Below are 19994 nucleotides of genomic sequence, written 5' to 3'. Positions count from 1 at the left end.
ACTTCATCTATTCTTTACCTTCACTAAACAAACTACCAGTAGAAAGAAGGCCTATTACCTAGGTAAAATTAAAACGAATCATTGTTGTATCTGCAAGATTCAACGCATATTTATAAATATATCACTATTCTTAATTTTAAAAAGATATGAGAAGCAAGCATAGAAGGATGTCTAGGATTTATTTATATATTCATTTATATGTCACACACCTTTCCAATAAGACAAATCTGGATATGCCATGCCATCATAAACCAATAGAAACTTTATTGTACTTGCTCTTATAAAACTGTTCACAATTTTAATTATTAAAAGGTGAAATGAATTAAAAAGGGGGAATTAGCTATTTGGAAATTTCAATTACAAAATGTGCTGGTGAGATACACAATATTCTGTTCATGTCTTAAATTATTAGGAATTCTCACTGTTACCCCCAATTTGTATCTGTGGTTCTCTTTAAGCATAGTTTTTAAAAGCTGCACTTTTGTCACCCCTTTTCAGAACTTCTACGAATGTCACATTTCCGTTAAAAATAGGTTGCTTTGAGCATTTCGGGACCGCTTGGCACTCAGAATATCTCCAAAATGCTCAAACCAGCAGAATTCATGCTTAAAAACAGTGTTTGAAATTCAGAAGAATTCATGTTAAAAATATTTTGGACATTGTTAGCTGCAACTATGAACCAGATTAGAAATCAAATTAATAGCTAGATTTTTTAATGACCCTGTAATCCCTTAATTCAGGATAAAATCAGGGCAATTGGATGAAGCTGAGCATTTACTGGCCAGATGCCCTTCCTGATGCCTATGCAATTTGCAGCAGATATTTTCTCTTTGAATTCTGAGAAACATCTGTGGCTGCTTAAAATTGAACTTTCAACCTTACGAGTGGGAAGCAAGGATTTTCACCACTAGGCCACCATGCCACTCAATAATCTCCCTAGTAATTGACCCAATTTCATTTTGAAAAAGAAATTGCAGAATTGCACAATACTATTTTTAGCTTCATAAGTAATCATTTTCACATCTCTGTCAAAACAGCTATTCCAATCCCATTTTCCCCCTCCGAACATATATTATACACAAAGGAATTTGAAACCCTTGTTAAATGTTGTCATGCATTATGAAAACACAGATCTCAGGAATGCAGACATTGCATTAGGGGAGGAACTAGTGATTTATACATTGATAATGCCTATTTCAAACGAATGATAGTATCAGTTCAAAAGATTGCTTTTACATCCCTTCACTGGACTTACATTCTACACATTTGGTTGCCAAAACAGTTAGATCTTGTTTTAGATTATACTTTTATTTACCCCAAGTGACCATCTTACTATGAAACTTGATTCGTTCCTCACAAAACCCAGTCTACTGGCTTTGATGGCTTCTTTGAATATTTCCTGGTTCCATTTGCTTCGTAACTCTTTGGTTCGTCATCTTCTACAGAGAAGGGACATTTCGTCTAGTCAGCACATTTTTATATCTAAGCCTCCTTTGAACCAAACAAAATCAATTCATTTCTATATTTATTTCAAAAGAAGTGTTCTTATATGCTGGATTAACTGCACATAAATTGCTAATATGAGATTTCTGCAAATTTCTGATGAGGAAAAGGAATTTGCCTTTCAATATATGGATTCCCACCATGTATTGATCTGGATTGCCTGTAATGTATAATGTATGTATAATACCGTGTTTCTCTGAAAATACAACCTACTCAGAAAGTAAGTCCTAGCTTGATTTTTATACATGTGCCTAATATAAGCCCTACCCCCAAAATAAGCCCTAATTAAGACCCCGCCCACTCCATGGTGCAAGGGTAAAAATTAAGCTAGGGTGGGGATGGGGTGATGGAGCTGCCCTACTACTTATCTTCTTTTTCTAATTTTTCTAATATATGCCTTCACTGTAGTCCATACATTTTGTAAGATTTCTTCTTTTCTATTCTCTTTAAAGAAACAGGGCAGTTCTCTTTCCATGAATTGAATAAATTCCTTTTCTTTTAATATTGATTGATTCATTGTCCATCTTAACTTCTTTTTTTGTCCCCTCCATATAACTTTTATTGAGTTATGGTCTGCCCAAGTACTTGTTTCAATATTTATTTCTTGTATATTAGATATTAATTCTGCTGATGTTCACACCATATCTATTCTGGACCAAGGCATATGTCTATTTGAGTAAAATGAATATTGATTTTTTTCTGGGATGAGTTCCTTGCCATACATCTTGGATACCTAATTCTTCCGCTATTTTGAAAAAAGTTTTTGGTAGTGTTTTCCTGGATTTTTTTATTAATTTTTCTAGTTTTATAGTCCAATTCCGCATTCACTATTGTATTAAAGTCTCCTAATATGCATATGTTTTCATACTCCAATTCTATTATTTTCTTGTGCAGCTTAGTGTAAAAGTCCTTTTGATTGCTATTTGGCATATATATTGTTTATAGTTTATCATTATCACCATCAAAATCCTCCCTTCTTCATCCATAAAGATTAGTTTAGCATTTATTGTTTCTTTTATGTAAAGCACTACTCCCCTCTTACTTTGATGTGGAAGAGAGGCATATAACTTCCCAATTTTAGGATAGTCCAATAGTTTATTGCTTTGTTCTTTTATATGAACTTATTGTAAACAAATTATGTCCAATTTTAGCTTTTCTAATTTATTAAAAGTCCTTTTCCTGTTTATTGAGGAATTCAATCCATTTATGTTAATTGACATTAAGTTTATTTCTTCTTTCATAGTTTTATTTTCAAAAAGGGTTTTGCTATTCTAGTCATTCTTATCTCTCTCACTCCTTTTGCCTTTGGTCCTTCTCGTATTGCTATTTCCTCCCAATCTCTTGCGTCTTCCTTTTGTTGCATATCTTTCTGTTCTGTGGATTCTTCTTGACGTCTATTCTCCCTTTCCTCTCTCATTCTCTCTGCTTCTTGTGGTCCCAAGTACTGGTCATAAAATTGTTCTGCCTTCTCTATTGAATCTAGTTTGTGTCTTTGCTCCTGCCAAGTCACCAAAATTCCCTCTGGTATCAGCCATGTAAAATCCACTCCCTTTTAAATAAAATGTTTCATCACCAACTGATATCCTTCCTTAGTTCTCTAACTCTTCTCGGTATTTGTTTTAAAACTATTATTTTTTTCCCTTTATATTTTAAAGGATCATCTCTTGCCCTCTGCAAAATTTCTGTTTTTGTTGCCTTTTTATTAAAACTCACATGGACCTCTCTAGGGAGTCTATTTCTCATCGCATATCTAGTATGCACCCTAAGTATTTCATCGATCTCGGCCAACATTTTTTCTTTAGGGACCTCAAAGCCTCTGCCAACAACTCTGCCATTATCTCCACTAAGTTTTCGCCCTTTTCTTCTTCCATATTCTGGAATCTCAAGTAATAGTCTGCCCTATCCATCTCTAAAACTATTATTGTTCTTTCTTTATTTTGATCTGCAGGTATAAGTCTATAATCAACCTCTTCCACTCCTTTTTCTGTTAGTTCAGCTTTCTCTTCTTGTTGAATGCATTATTCATTTTTTTTGCCATCATTTGTTGGAAGTTCTCTATTTTTTTTCTATTTTCTCTATGTTCCCTTCTACTTTCCCTATTATTGGCTGCAGAGGCCTTCAGGAAAGAAGTTCCTGAAGGCCTCTGACAGCAAAAAGGAGGCCAGGGGTGATACCCGCAAGTGAGGTGAGTCAGTGGATGACATCTCTTCCACCCAAAATAAGACCTGGTCCCATTTTTTTGGTGGCAAAAATATAACACAGGTTCTTATTTTTGGGGAAACATACTAAATGTGCAGCACATTCTAGTGTTTCCCGCTGCAAGGTCTAATTGGTTAATATTATAAGACAAATTCTGCAAATTATTTTAAAGTTGATTAACATAATAACAGGAAGAGAAAAAGAAGGAAAAGCCAAAGAAACAATCATAATATTGCTACATTATGAAATATTTTTTACAAAAAGCTATTAAGAAAAAATAATTACCAAATCCCCAAGTTAATGATGAACTCAAGTCTTTCTTCCCTAAGCACAGATTCAGATATTAAAAAAAGAATAAATGTTAGAATATGTCAGCAATGCAATGACAAATAAAATAACTATATATTTAATTATGAAATAACTTTAAATACTACACCCTTCCATTTAGCATGTGCTCAGGGAAATACAATTTTAAAATATACTAAAAGCAGCTTATAAAATAAAATGGAATCATTTTTATTTAGAGAAATTTGGAAGTGGCACTCAAATTGAGGAACAATAAAATATATAAAATAGTAGTCTTTCTTCCCGTCTAAAACAATACAGGGAACTAATCCCTCATTCCTGAAGAAGACATTCCACAATTACCAAATGGATATATAATTAAATATATATGTAGTCCTCAACTTACAACAGTTCATTTAGTGACCATTAAAAGTTACAAAAGCACTGGAAAAGTGGCTTATTGACCATTTTTCATACTTACGACTATTGCAGCATCCCCATGATTACATGATCAAAATTCAGACACTTGGCAACTGATTCATATTTATGAAGGTTGCAGCGTACTGGGGTCATGTTAATACTTTCTGACAAGCAAAGTCAATGGGGAAGTCAGATTCATTTAACAACCATGTGGCTACCTTAATAATTGCAGTGATTCACCTAACAATTGTGTCAAGAAAGGTCAAAAAGTGGGGGAAAACTCACTTAACAAATGGCTCACTTAGCAACAGAAACGATGGGCTCAATTGTGGTTGTAAGTTGAAGACTACCTGTAAAATATATGTGTGTCTGTGTCTGTGTATGAGTGCAAATGTGTTATGAATCAAGTGTCTCATATTATACAAACACACACATACATACATACCCATGTTTCCCCCAAAAGAAGACCCTGTCTTATATTTTTTGCCACCAAAAAAGGCAACAGGTCTTATTTTCGGGGGATGTCATCCACTGTCTCACCTCACTTGTGTGTGTTTTCCCTGGCCTCCTTTTTCCTGTCAGAGGCATTCAAGAACTACTACTTCTGCAGCCGGGAAGGCCGGCAAGGCTTTCCTGAAGGCCTCTGCAGCCAATAACAGAGCTCTGGATCGATCCGGAGTTCTGTTTTTGGCTGCAGAGGCCTTCAGGAAAGCCTTGCTGGCCTTGCTGGTTGCAGAACAAATGGGCCAACAAGGCAGGTGTGGGGGTATGCAAGGCCTGGCTACAAATGTTCAAAGGTAAGCAGTAGGGCAGTTCCAGCACACATCCCCACCCTACTTTAATTTTTACCTGTGGACCCTGTAATGAGCAGGGTTTTAATTAGGGCTCCTTTTAGGGGTAGGGCTTATATTGAGCAAATGTGCAAAAATCAAGCTAAGACTTACTTTAGGAGTAGATCATATTTTCGGGGAAACACGGTGTGTACACACAGTTCTTCAGAAATAAGACCTATCCAAAAATAAGCCCTAGTTTGATTTTTACATGTGCACCCAATATAAGCCCTATCACCCCTCAAAATAAGCCCTGGTTAAGACCACACCCACTCCATTGCACCTGGTTGCACGAGGTAGGGCGAGGCACACAGGCAAAAATCAAGCTAGGATGGGGTTGGGAGAAGGGAGCTACCTCAGATGCCCTGTACTCACCTTAGAACAGTTGAAGCCAGGCCGCCCACATCCCAACAACTGCCTCACCTTGCCAGCCCACTTCTTCTGTGTTGCCCCGGTCTCCGTTTCATCGTCATGCCTTCAGAAAGGCCTCTGACAGTGAAACAGAGGCCAGGAGGGGCGCCATGCATGTCAATCCAGAGCTCGTTTCTCAGCTGCAGAGGCCTTCCTGAAGCCACATGGGCTCCTGCTTGGGTGGGCCTGTTGGTTCTGCCACTGTGAGGAGAGTGAGTGGAAGACATCCCCCCCAAATCCTAATGCATCTTTTGGAGGCAAAAAAAAAAAAAGTAGACCAGGTCTTATTTTGGGGAAAACATGGCGACAGTGTTTTCCTGAAAATAAGAACAGGTTTTATATTTTGGGATCATCAAAAATGCACAAGTTCTTATTTCAGGAGGTCTCCCCCCCCCCCAGGTACCAGGAGGCAGAGGGCAGGAGCCCCTTACACCTCACATCTCCTTGCCTAACTGTCTTATCAGCAGCTTGGTCCACGAAACAGCTGATCTGTGGATGCACTCCTTCCACCAGCTGCAAGAAGTACAGCCGTTTCTGCAGCTGATTGAGGCTGCAAAAGCAGTAGGGTTCTCCTTTGAAAGGACAATTGGCCGGAAAATCCCCTCCACCCACAGACCACTTTCTGAAACAGTTTTCCTCACCCTGCCTACTTCCAATCTTTCTCCCTCTCCCACACCTCAAGCAAAATCAAACCACGATGAGCGGGATTTTCCTGAGTACAGTGTTAAACGTTAACCTTTCAGCAATGTTACCAAAAGAGGTCTCTTTCAGAAAGCGATCTGTGGGTGGAGGGGATTTTTCTGCCAACCTTTCAACCTTTCACACATCCCAAAATGCTTCTGTGTGGCTTTGAAACCTCCAGTCTTGCAATCCTGTGCAGGGAAGGCAGAAGTTTGCTCCAAAGCTGCAGCAAAGCACTGGGAGGCCTCCGTGGGTAAGATTGAGTTGTGCATCTTGCTCCAGTGAGAGGGGTACAGGCCAAGGGACTTTGTGGCCAGGGAAGATGGGATTTTGTGGTACAAAGGAGGAAGGGGTGATCTCCCCCTCCCTCCGTTCTGCTGCAGAGCTGCCATGGAGCTCGCTCAGGGCAGTGTGAGTGCTGGCGAAGGGGGTCCTGGCATGCTGACAGTGGGGGAGGTGCTCTGGAGGTCACAGATATGAGACGAGTTGCTTCACGCCAGCCAGGAGCAGCCCAGGAGGGCAAAGATCTCCTGCGAGGCCAGCAGGTGCAGCAGGCCCAGCAACCAGGCAGAGGTTTGGGGGGCAGCCAATTTCGATGCACCACATGGCATTCCGCCTTGTAGTACCAGCCTAGTCAAGACCTGAGCTCCAGGCCTGGCGAAGCGCAAATTGTGGTTGCTGCCCTCTCCAGAGCCATGAGGTGAGTTGTGGAATAGAGGCGCCTTTGGCTGTGAGGTTGCCTGGAGTTGTGGGCAGGGCTGGCACTGGCAAGAATGGGCCAGAAACACCTCCAGAGAGATGGAATGAGAGGCAACTCCTGTCCCTTGCTGGCTCAGCTAAACTGTGGGGCCACGATTAAGGGGCTTAGCCTCCATGAGATGACCAGGGAAGGGAAGGGCTGCCTCCTATACTGGCCATGCCTACCCCCTTCACTAGGGCTTATTTTTGGGGTAAGCCTTATATTAGGCCCACTCCAATATATATAACACTTAGACGTACTGCATCATAGTGCTTTACATCCCTCTCTAAGCAGTTTACAGAGTCAGCATATTGCCCCAACAATCTGGGTCCTCATTTTACCAACCTCGGAAGGATGGAAGGCTGAGTCAAATGAATAAATACAAAAACTCTAGGTGTCACATTTTAGATTAATTTCCCCTGGCCTACTCTTACATATATCTGAGATAATGTTTACTGTAAATCATAAATGAATTATTTATTATCCTAAATAATTGTTCTTATAAGGATTTTTATTGGTGACTTCCTTCAAATTCAACTAATGCATTCATTATAGTCTTCAAGATGTGATAAACTCAGCAGAATTCAGACCATGAAATAATCCAGTCAAATGTATGTGAAACTGTAGCCTTTGTGTTGTATAGTGGGCTTGATTAAACTACAAATAATCCTTGATTTATGTTGATCACTTAGCAAGCATTTGAAGTTATGATAGACCTACCAAAAACTACTTACAACCAGAGTCCACAATTGCAATAGCTTGGCCATTTGCCATATCCTGCAATCACATCAAGATTTATGACATTTTTGCCAGAAACCAGCATTTACTTCCAGTTTTCAACAAAAGCTGCCACAGTGAACAATGGGTTTGTTTAATGACCATACTATTCATTTTATGATTGTCCCAGTTGCTTAAGAACTGTGGCAGAACTTTAACAAATGCCACAAATAAAGATCGTAAAATCAGACTGGTTGTGTGATGACTTGCTTTATGGCCCTCATGACTTTGACTGTAGTTGCCAAGGCTCGATTACGGTTGTAAGAGGAGGAATCCCTATATGCATTATGTGGGAATTCAGCATGTTCTCAGGTTTCTTTTCTAAGCTTCTGTTAAATCATTTGAAAGATGTTGAATATGTTAATGTTTTCATATGCTAAATTTGAAGAATTATTATAACTAACAAAATCCGTCACTAACAAAAACAGTAGTATTAATAATAATGGCAATAATTACCAGATCCTCGTGATATGGATGAAAAAGAACTCGAGTCTCTCTTCACTAGAATACCAGGCCAAGGTCCAAGTATATTTTAAAAAGACATAGCAATAAGTAGGAAAAAAAAGAATGAATAATGTATCTTGTATAATCTTCCTGCTGCATTAAATAAACACGACGACATTGGGATAACTGAATAATTATTTAAAGCCAATAAGCTGCTTCATGCAATTTGAATAAATATGCGACCTAATATAACTAGAAAGAACACAGAATCAATTGGAATACTACTGCACATTCCATCTTCCTGGATACATGGAAACTTTGAGGACATCTGTGACTCCGGAGAGCTTTGCCCTTCCATAAAATAGCTGACTAAAATTTAGACCACAGCTGAACTATTTGCATCTAAATACGACATAAAAGAAATTGTAATTCTGATATTCTCGGGGGTTTCAGACTATTGACCTTAATTTCTGTGAAGTCAGAGAAAACCTATATATAATACATATTTTAGTTATCTTTGGCCTTAATTAAAGTTAATTTGATGTGATTCTTCTATTATTCTAATAGCTTCTATAATTGGCAAGACACAAATATATCCACAGTTCATTAAGCAAATAGAAAATTCACAGTAAAATAGGGCAAGATTGTGAGAAATTAAGTGTCCCTGGAGCAGTGGTGCTTGCTATAAATCATCATCATCAAATGGCCCTTTGACAAAGACAGCCTAGAAGTCTACAATCCTAACTACATTATTGTATAGTGCAGGAAGATGTTATCTAGAAAAAAAGGTTATGCTGCCCTCTTATTCTGTTCAAAAACTTTTGCAATATTTACCATTAAGTCCTATACTTGATTGCCTGACTGCTTCTGTATATACTTTTCTTCTGTCTAAGGATGCATTGTTGGAATATGTTGTAAGAGATCCACATTTAAATGATTTCTTTGATTGTACCACGTCTCTAGTTATGTTTGCTGCCAATTCAAGAATACAACAAATAAAATGCATTAAAGAGTTAAATAATTAAAGAACAAGAATTAGCCAATTCCTAGTTTTTAAAAAAAGAAATAAATCTTATACGAACAGCTTCCACTGTTAAAATTGTACCCCTATACTTTATACATTTTTCTACATCCAATCAAGTAAGTGCAAAATCCATTATTCACAAGATAGTGAAGCAATCAAAGTAAAATATAGGAAACTCATCTGTGCCAAGGAAAAATAATGTGTATAAATTCTTTTTCTGAGACTAAAATTACTAATCATCATTATCTCCTTTTAATGATGCTATAATCCCTTGTGGGGTGGAGTCTGGGCAACTCAGCAGAGAGGAGTGTTTACTGGCCGGATGCCCTTCCTGTCATCAATGCAGAGTTATACTCAGCAGATATATTCTCAACATGCCCAGAGAGTATTTGCCTCTACCTAGGATCGAACTCACAGTCTCCAGATTGTGAGCCAAGAGCTCCACCCCTAGGCCACCGCACTGCTTTTAGTAGACTAACACTTCTAATCAGGGTTATATAATCAAGGATAGGCTGAATAATGCAACTAAAGTAAGACACTCACAAACAGAAGCGAAGTAGTATTATATACATTCACTCATTCTTACAATTGGCTGCATATGTAGCTCCATCAAAGAGGTTGATTTCTGTTATGGTATGAAAAGCATTCAGAGACCACAAGAATCTGTAAAACAATTACTACAGCTTTACTATCTTTTTGCAGTTATAATACATACATCATATTAATTCGCTACATCCCTGTTTTTCCTCATTTTTCCCTATCAGGACTTTAAAGGGTCACACAATCTGAAACAGGTACAGTTCTGATAAAGAAAAGTTTGCACCTGCAAATAAGCGACACATGTAGATGATATTATTCTGCACATGTAAAGGGAGCTTGCAAACACCCCCACACAAGACATGAGTTGAGTACTCCACCAGTTCCCTCAAGGGAGGGGGGATATCTTTAAGCCCATCCTTCACTATCTCTACTACACATTCCATACTTCCAGGACAACTATTCAGTCAATGTTGCCTATAACAACCTTTTCTGCAGAAACCCTCCATCGTGTTTAATTACTCAGGAACAAGCAAAGTGGTAATCTCTTCTCATTCATTTCATCTTATCATAATTTCCTCGTGCTAAGATTAATTATGTTTTAGAATGAGAGTCACAGATTCAATATGAATTAAAAAAATTTCTTATATATGTATATTAAGTAAAGGGGAATTGAGAAAACAAGAGGAGATAGAGGAAAAACGAACTGCTTCCACTCACTCATGGCTGAAATGCACCCACCCACATGCACAAAACCAAACTCCACAGATACCTACTAATGTATATCTGACTTAAATTACTTTATTATTGCATTTTTCCTGAGTCTCAATCCTACTGCCAAGTCAGGGCTCTGCTTATATTCCGAGTGAGTCAACTGTTCTTCCCATAAAGGAAAAACACCAGAGACAAAACAGGAGTTGTATTTTTTTTCTTTTTGGAAACCACTTAAGAAAACAATATTCCTGTTCCTTGCTGATACTAGCATTTGATCTCCCTGGGCACTGACTTTCTCCAACTATTTGGATTGACAAGGTTAGGGATGATTGGCAGGTAAGATTAAGATTTTTCTTTAACTCTTTTCATGTGTGAAACTTTTCGAAGGGGAGGCCTCCCTATTCACTATGCATATAACATTTTTCCTGAAGCTTATATTATACTCACTTATCATAGAAAGAGAGCATTTTAGGATGATAAAAGTCTTCCACATCACAGAAATCCTTACTGTCCCAAGAGAGAGCCAAGGCCTAATGAAAAACAGATACACATTTCATATCTGGATAGCTACAGTAGTATTTGAAAAATATTAGACATTTGAAATGTAAGATTTGAGAAATTCTCATTGAAGTGAAGCTTGATTCACATAGTTTTCTTGGCCACAGTTCAGAACTTGTCTGTTACTAGTTTCTTTCAGGGTGTGGTTTTGACTTCCTAATCTAGTCAACACTCTTCATAACTTCTGGTGATTTCCCCTTAAATTGCTATCAAAGTCTGATCCAGTTTAACTGTGCAAGATCAGTTAAAGTTGGCTAGGTGGGGCCACCGGGCAGGATCTAAAAATCTGTATTAGATTTTAGAAGTGTAAAATGTTGTCTTTTTATTAAAGATAAAGATTTATCTTTAAAGGTAAAGAGATGAAGAGATGTTCCTTGATGATGGACTCAGGAACTCAAGCTTGGAAGACATCCCACCCCCCAGTGACCGACCCACATTGGATCCTGCGACATTATTCTGAGACAAAGATTTGTAAAGATTTCCCCTGTCCAGTCATGTCCAACTCTAAAACTCATCTTTGTTTCCTAGCTGAGGGAGCCAGTTTGTCTGAAAACACTTCCATGGTCATGTGATATGCAAACCCTGAAGCAAGTACAACTCTCTTTGGTTTTAAAACTAGAAAATAGAAAAAATCCCAATAGCTGAAAGAATTTGGGGAATAGAAAATTTCACTGTTAAAATAAATAGGGCACAGAATAGTTTATCTGGCAACAAGTGTGTAAGTAAAGTTGATATGGTTAGCAGATGGCATTGCATTGAAACAAAAATGCATATATGTTGAAGAATAGGTCAATGATAAATAAGTTTGTAAGATGTGTGCCAACTGATACATAAATCCAGGCTTGTAAAGCAGTCAGATAAAATGGCAATAGACCAGGGTCACAAAGTTAGACTTATCATGATTCCTTTTCTTCATGGTTGATTAATAGCAGACTGCCCACTCATAAGATGACCAACCGTCCTTCTTTAGGGAGGACAGTCCTTTTTGATAGTTGAAGACTAATCTGTAAATCTCTGTATTTGATCGATGCCGATCCGATCCGTTGTGTGTGATGTGACGTATTTGGATTTGACATGGCGATTCGTCAAGGCTCGGTACAGTGCGGCGAGACGTGATTATGAGACGCAGGTGCTCCACACAGGAGAATTGTTTTGAGAGAGTGTGCCATGCACAAAAGTGCACAAGAGTGCACCGCGTGCAAGTAGCGTTGGTTTTTTACTTCAATTTATTTGTGTCCTCCTTCTCATTGTAAAAAAGTTGGTCACTTTACCATTCGGCCAGGCAGAGGAGAAGCCGGGGGTGTGGTGAGGAGAGGCCAGGCAAGCGGCCAGGCTGGGAGTCAGACAAGGCAAGGCAGGAGTGCCAAGGAGTGGCAGAGTGTGTAGGGACAAGATGGAACCAGGCATGGCGAGGAGAGGCCAGGGGAGACAAGGCCAGCCATGACAAGGAGTGGCTGGGAGGGGAGGGGCTGGGTGTGATGAGGAGAGGAGAGCCCCCCCCTTGATGCAAGTACATTGAGTTGGCCATGACCCCCCACCACACCAAGCCATGCCTACCCAGCTGGTCATTAGGACAGAGAACCGATTGTTAAATGATTTGAATCCCACACCGATATGGTCATGACAGCCACATAATCACAGAAGAATCTTTGGGCAACACTGGCTCCCCAGCTAAGACACGGAGATGAACACCACCCCGGAGAGTCAGATACAACTGGACGGGGAAAACGTACCTATATTTCTATAACGCAACACTAATTCTTAGAAATGTTCAGTGTATGAATCGAATTGCCTCAGATGACAAAACATTACTGAAAAGCTGATTGACTATGGAGAAAACTCAGACATTTTGCTGATTTCTGCTATCATTATTTCATCACTGCCCTAATAGGCATTCTTCGTATTATTCTTGGTTAAAGGTTCAAAATGTTTTAATATTCCATGAGGGGTCCAAGCTTTATTTCATTAATACGCCTTATTTTATAAGATATCAAGTCTGTTTTTCTAGGTAAACTTAGAGATCTCTTTTCAAAAAGCAATTATAAAGCTGAAACCGAAGGTTTTCTTTTTAAGGTCTGCTGGACAAAGAGCTTGAAAGAATATTTGGAACTTCGTTATTATATATGTTGACAGTAGGAGAATCCTGTATGCATAAAAATGGAAAGACAGACATGTCAATTTCCACAGCGAAATGGACGGAAAAGTGATGAAGTTGGTGCAGATGACAACGCTGACTGTTTTAATTAAAGAGAAGAGCTTACCCAGTTTTGTTTTCACTTGGAAACTAGTTTTGGACTTTATGCTTGAAACAAAAAAATAATGAAATTTTGATCTTAGATTTTGATGACCAGATCAACTTTGCTGTTGAAGAAATGGCTTGTATCTACAGTACCAGATAGGTAAAGCAAAAAGTTGAGGCTGTAACTGTATCTTGTATTATACTGCATCATAAAGAGTTGGCGATCAATGCTTTCTTTTTCTTTCTTTTTCCATTACACTCCTTTTCCCTTTCTGATCTTTGTTACATTTGTATTTTATATTACAAACTTTCGTTTAAAAATTCTTTAAAAAGAAATATTATTTTCCTCACTAGAATTAAGAGCAAATGGAATGTAAATAATTGTTTGTAGCATTGTCAGTAGCTGTGTCCATAAATATGAGAATAAACCATTCCTCGTACTAACAAAAACAGTATATACTGTATTTCTATTAAGATTATTCTCTTAGTTGCAGTTTTAAAAAACACTCAAACCTTTATGAAATAAACATATTAAAATATAAGTTCTAGGACAGTGGTCGCCAACCCATAGGCCAGGGACCACTGGGGGTCTGAGAGAAAATGTTGGTGGTCTGCAGACAATTGTCACCCCAAAGCAATTAATCCAGACTGTATGGGAACACAAGGCTGTGCCACCCACATGGCCCATGAGAACACAAGGCTTGTGTCACTTGCATTGCAAACAACATGGGGTAGTGAGGGGAGGGGGGAAAGGGCGGGGGGGGGGAAATTTGCCCCATGCGCCTCGCCTGGTCAGCGGGTTGCTTCTTTCCACTTCTTTCTTCTTCTGCTTTTGGCTGCATGCAAGGAAAGCAGCAAAAATCTTTCTTTCTCTCCCCCAATGAGTCTTTGGGACCTTGCAAGGCATCCGGCTCCAAGAAGCTGCGCCGGCATGATAAATCTCACAAAGACTCATTTCTGGCGGAGTTTGGGGGAGAGAAAGAAAGACTTCTGCTGCTTTCCTTGCATGAAGCCAAAAGGTCTCTCCCCCGCCCCCTCACTCCAAGAATGGAGCTGGAAATGGTATCCTGCGATCCCAAATAAAGAATGATCAATCAGTAGGAAAAAAACGGCATGGGGAATTTTCTTGCAGACTTTTTGGGGGATTTTCCCAGGGTCTCTGGTCCACAGGATTTAAAATTATGAGTTTGGTGGTCCCTGAGGTCCAAAAGGTTGGCGACCCCTGTTCTAAGAGAACAGGATTACCTTTTCATGATCTTTATTTTTCTCTGAAGGCAGGCTACCCAAAGAGCTTAAAATCGCTCCCCTTAATATCAAAGTACAAATATGAGATGAATCCAGTTTGAAACTAGCGTTCAAATCAACCAAAGCTCTTCTTTTTTCTTTTGCTGAGCTCCATACAAGAGCTCTGATACAGTATACATCCTAGAAAATGGAAAACATAATTTCAGCTCAAATTAAAAATATCCTGTGACCTCAGTATTTTAACAGGAATACTAGTTGAAGTAGGACAAGAAAGATCAGAGTTAAATCCCCAGCTAGCTGTGGAATTTAATTTGTCCCAGTTGATAGCTCTCAAGCCACTATATTTCACCCATTGTCAAATAACTCACCATCAGCAGGGTAAAAAATTAGGAAGTATTGTTTTATTTCTTGAACACTATTATGTGTGTTTGCATGAAAGCACAGACCAAAACAGCAAAAATTTTAATCTCAGAAGGAGATAGAGTTAATAAACCAACTTTGTAAAGGCATTTAAAAGTGCATACCAATCTTATTTACAGATTACAGATTACCAGAATCGGGAAGGGACCTTGTGGGTCATCTAGTCCAACCCCCCGCCCAAGCAGGAGACCCTACACCAGTGCTGGTGAACCTTTTTCAGCACCAAGTGCTGAAATGGGAATGCATGCGTGGGAAAATGGAAGAGCAGCTGCCTGGTGAATATGTGCACACCAGGAAGATGATCTTCTGGTTTCTGGCACATGTATGTGCACCGGCCAGTTGGTCTTCACGCAGGCATGCGTGCCAGAAACTAGAAGATCAGGTGGCCAGTGCGCATGTGTGTGCTAGAAACCGGAAGATCGTCTTCCCGGCATGCACATGTGCACCGGGCAACTGCTCTTCTGGTTTCTAGTGCTTCCACATGTGTGAAGACCAGCTGGCCAGTGCAACGGAACCCGGAAGACCAATGGGCGATGGCTCGCATGCCCAGGGACATGGCTCTGTGTGTGCCACTTCGTGCACATGTGGCATAGGTTCGCCATCATGGCCCTACACCATTTCTGACAAATGGCAGACCAATCTCGAAAGCCTACAGTGATGAAGATCCTGCAACTTCTGAAGGCAAACTCTTCCATTGGTTGATTTTTTTGAATTTAAAGCACATGATGATAAGGGATTGCAGACCTATCCAAGGAAGATATTTGCAAATGGTGTCCTTGTGCTCCCTTGAGGGGCAACATCCACTGATCATAACTTACATCAAGGGTGTCAAACTCAAGGCCCACAGGCCGGATCTGGCCTGTGGAGTGCTTAAATCTGGCCCACAGAGCTGGCTTGGAAAGAATAAAGGACTGGTCCATGGTGCCTCTGGCAGCCACAACGGGGTATGTGAATGCATGGTACCCCACGCCCTGTTTCTGGCCTGGACCACCTGCAACACTCTGCCAGCCAAAATGAGGCACAGGGTGTGCGTGGTCCCCTGCACCCCATTTTCAGCCTGGAAATCCTCCTGCAGCACTCTGCCAGCCAATATGTTTTGGCCGGCAGGGTGCTGCAGGAGGTGTCTATCCTCTCCTCCCCCAATTCACCAGCCCGGCCCATGTACAATGCTGATCTGGCTCAGTTTGATTCAGTTTGACACCCCTGACTTACATGTTCAATTTGATGATATCTGGTGCCAGAATAAAGTCAGAAAAATTAAGTCTGTGGGACATCAGCTAATTAGAATGAGAGCTGAAATTGTAATTTCTTTGATTCCTCCCAGCTTCACCACTAAACAGAGGTTAAGAAACTAATCAAAATTAGTGGGTAAGATTTAAGAGGACAGGATCTTTTATATACTTTGGCTCTAGGTCAGGGTTGTCAATTTTGGCAACGTTAAGGCTTGTGCCCTTCAATTCCCAGAAGTTGAAGTCCACAAATCTTAAAGTTACCCAAGTTGGACATTCCTGGTCCAGACTATTTCATTCAACATCTAAACTGCACCAGGAAATCAATTTGAAGCTGGGAACTTCCGGTTGTCTTCCTGTTGTGGCAGAGTGAAATCTGTGATCGTCCGTGGTTTCACTCCGTGTTCTTTCATCGGAGGGTCCCAATCGATACCAGAACCACCCTGGAGGGGTGGTGAAGAAAGAGGGATCCACTGGAAGGTTGAGGGGAGCTGCATCTCCCCTCCCCAACAAGGAAACCCCTCTCTGAAGATGAACTGCAGCTGTAGTCAAAAATGGCCACCATGAAAAGGAGGCAGTCTGGGAAAATAAGACTGTACTGGAGCGGAGAAGTTGTGAGCAAAGTGTGAACCATATGCAACTTATGGACATTAAGATACCCCGGAATTAAGGAATAAAGAATGTTTTAGGAAAGATTGCAGAAAGACCAGAGGGAGAGAGAAGAAAATTGGAAACAGGTGGAAGTGGCTTAGAACTTTGAAAAGAACTAAATTGAAGGAAGAAGTCAGAAGAAAATATTTCACTATAAAAGACTTGGAAATTAAACTGGATAAATATACGATTTTAGCACTAAGTAGGCATAACTCAATGTTGGAATTGAACATGTTAAAAGAAAAAATAGTTAATAATTGGAATCATTGAATTATTGGAATTTAAAAGCCCCAAAAGGGGGAAAGTGAAAAGAAAGTGTGGAACTTGGACATAACAACGCCACCTAATGGTAAAGGAAACATTTCAGTGACTCTTTGAAAAGTGCTTTGTCCTTTTAAAAGTGGAACTTGATATAAAATAAGAGGAACTTTGTTATAATAATACAAAAACCCTGAAAAGTGAAAAAAAAACCATATTATAAAGATAAAAAAGAAGTGTGTAGAAATTACCCTGGGATTACTTGGTGATTTTGGGAAAAATTGAAAAAGGAATTAACAGAAGGAATCTGGAAAATTTATGGACATTGATTGTTGGAAATAAACATTAAAGACACTGGTTGAAATAAATGACTGGACAATTGGATTGGACTTAGACATTAAAGAAAGGGAAAAATACCAAAATCTTGGAGAGAGGCCAATACAGTGTTGATTAAAAATCAAAATCACTAAAAAAAATCTCCGCAGACCATTCTCATCCTCTTCATTCATATTTTGAACTGTTACCATCAGGGAGATGTTATAGGTGTCTTAAAATGATAATTAATAGACTGAGAAACAGTTTCTTTTCCAAGGCAATAATTGTCTTGAATCAAACAGTGCATTTGTGATTTAGTCCTATGTATATAGTGGCATTTTTAAACTATCTAACTTACTATATGTTTTAGATAGGTTTTAGATTAGCTTTTTAATTATTATTACTATTATTATTATTATTATTATTATTATTATTATTATTATTATTTAATTTTTAAATACTTTGTAGTCTGATTGTGATATGGTATTTGGGGCACTGTGCTGGAGTAGCTTTCAAATTACATTGTATTTGTAGAATGCAATGACAATAAAGGTATTCTATTCTATTAAAAAGAAGATTTGAGAAGACCTTCACTGCAGGAAAACAATAAACATATAGCTAGAATACACAAATTTCTTCATTATTACTCACAGGATTTGAAGAATCTAAATTAACAGCTCTTGTGGAATCACGTATAGCTTCTTTAATCTTGCCTGGAAATAGAAACAGTAAAGAAAGACACACATAGTGGCTCACTCATCATAACATCAAACAAGCTTTAGTGGTAGAAAAAGGAGGCTTTACAATTTTCACCAAAATGACCTAAACTTTTGGGTCTCAAATATACAAATAACAGCTACTAGGCCTAATTCATATGCAATGTCAAGAATCATACAGACTAAAACTGGACCTTGTAGTTCCTGTCACTGCAATATAGGAGAGAAATGGAAAGAACAAGTCAGAGGCAAAGGAACTCATCCATGCAGCATTTCGTTATTATCTTGAGTAAGCTGTGAACAGTTAATTTCTTCTAAAACTGCCTAGCAGTGGAATATAAAAAAATATACATAGAAAGGGTAAAAACAAAGTAAACCAAAAGGACCACAAAGGATTTGAATGCCGTTATATTTGAAAACAAATTATCACATTTCAAAATAATTTTTTTTTATAGAAACAGGCTAGACCAAAATAAAAAATAGTTACATTGCACTTTAAGTCCGAATCCTATATACACAAATCTGATTGCAAATCAATCCAAAAGTGTCATATAACCCATTCAGGCTTTATATTATTTTGAGTCCTCAACATGTGTGCACACTGGCTATATCCCATCTTCAGTTATACACAAATGTGTTTTTGTCCAATAGTTGTTCTGAATGAAAAATAGACTTTCTTCCTATAGTTAATTGGCTTGTAACAGAATAATAAAATTGGAAGGGATTTTGGAGACCTTCTACCATAAATCCTATATCATTCCAGACAAGTGACTGTCCAGTCTCTTCTTAAAAGCCTCCAGTTAATTGTTTTCACTGTTAAGAAATTTCTCCTTAGTTCTAGGTTTTTTCTCTCCTTGATTAGTTTCCATCCATTGTTTCTTTCCTTGCCTTCTGGTGCTTTGGAATAGGTTGACCTCATCTTGGTGGCAGCCCTCAAAAATTTGAAACACTGCTATCATGTCAACAATAATCCTGCTTTTCACTTGACTAGACATACTCAATTCCTGCAACCATTCTTCATATGTTTTAGCCTCCAGCCCTCTAATCATCTATTTCTTTTTTCTTCACTCGAAATTTTGAGTATCTCAACATCTTTTTTTTTAATAACATGGTGACCAAAACTGGTTACAGTATTCTAATGTAGGTCTTACTACAGCTTTATAAAATGGTCCTAGTACTTCACATGATCTTGAATTTATCCTTCCATTAGTGCAGTCTAGGATTGCATTGGCTTTTTTGGTTGCTGCTGCACATTACTGGCTCATATTTAAGTGATTGTCCACTAGGATTCCAAGGTCCCTATCACAGTTACTGAGCCAAGGTTTCACCAAATCTGTACCTGAACATCTGTACCAAACCTTTGTGTTAGGCTTTTCTTGCCTAAGTGTAAAACCTTACTTTTCTCTACACTGAATTTCATTTTGTTAGAATATTCGTCCCATTCTGGCAGGCAATAGCACTCAAGCAAAGCTTTTTCAGCTTGGGATTTTCCACATACATAGCCTTTATGTCAGTGGTGGGATTTGAATTGTTTTACCACTGGTTCAGTGGGCTTGACTTGGTGGGCGTGCTTTGGGCGTGCACAGCAAATGCATGCTTTGCGCGTGTGCAAATGCTTTCCTACTGACCTTCTCCTGCACTCTCCCTGTGTCTTCAACAGCTGACGCGCGGCAATCCACTGTGCTGCGTGATGCAGCTGACCATCAAAAGCAGGAAGTAAAGGTCAGTATGGAACTGAGGCGGGCAGGTGGGTCCAGCAGCTGATCGTTGGAGCGAACCGGTTCGCTCTCAGATGATTT

General features: G+C 39.1%; 1 protein-coding gene across 9 annotated transcripts in view; it reads right to left on the bottom strand.

Annotated features, from left to right (window-relative positions):
• LOC113444390 (uncharacterized) overlaps nucleotides 1-19994 on the bottom strand; it is a 37236-nt gene that overhangs the window by 3293 nt on the left and 13949 nt on the right. For 3 of the 9 annotated variants that reach the window (XR_015743735.1, XM_087934002.1, XM_087933998.1), the window contains exons 5-12: nucleotides 18131-18192; nucleotides 14607-14786; nucleotides 11012-11094; nucleotides 9900-9976; nucleotides 9124-9261; nucleotides 8302-8346; nucleotides 3988-4026; nucleotides 1316-1439 (exon numbers count right to left, since the gene is read on the bottom strand). Coding sequence is in view for 7 of the 9 variants with exons in the window: in XM_087934002.1 (XP_087790128.1) it covers nucleotides 1354-1439; nucleotides 3988-4026; nucleotides 8302-8346; nucleotides 9124-9261; nucleotides 9900-9976; nucleotides 11012-11094; nucleotides 14607-14786; nucleotides 18131-18192 (710 nt within the window). In the remaining 2 variants the exon portion in view is untranslated. The remainder of the gene's footprint in view (nucleotides 1-1315; nucleotides 1440-3987; nucleotides 4027-8301; nucleotides 8347-9123; nucleotides 9262-9899; nucleotides 9977-11011; nucleotides 11095-14606; nucleotides 14787-18130; nucleotides 18193-19994) is intronic. The other 6 variants (XR_015743736.1, XM_087934000.1, XM_087934001.1 and 3 more) reach the window with 5 other exon arrangements.

This window comes from Pseudonaja textilis, chromosome 5 (genome assembly GCF_049901715.1).
Source record: "Pseudonaja textilis isolate UNSWEBS1 chromosome 5, rPseTex1.2, whole genome shotgun sequence".
NCBI lineage: Eukaryota > Metazoa > Chordata > Lepidosauria > Squamata > Elapidae > Pseudonaja > Pseudonaja textilis.
Note: the sequence above shows the minus strand (reverse complement) of the source record. Positions and strands in the feature narration are given on the sequence as shown.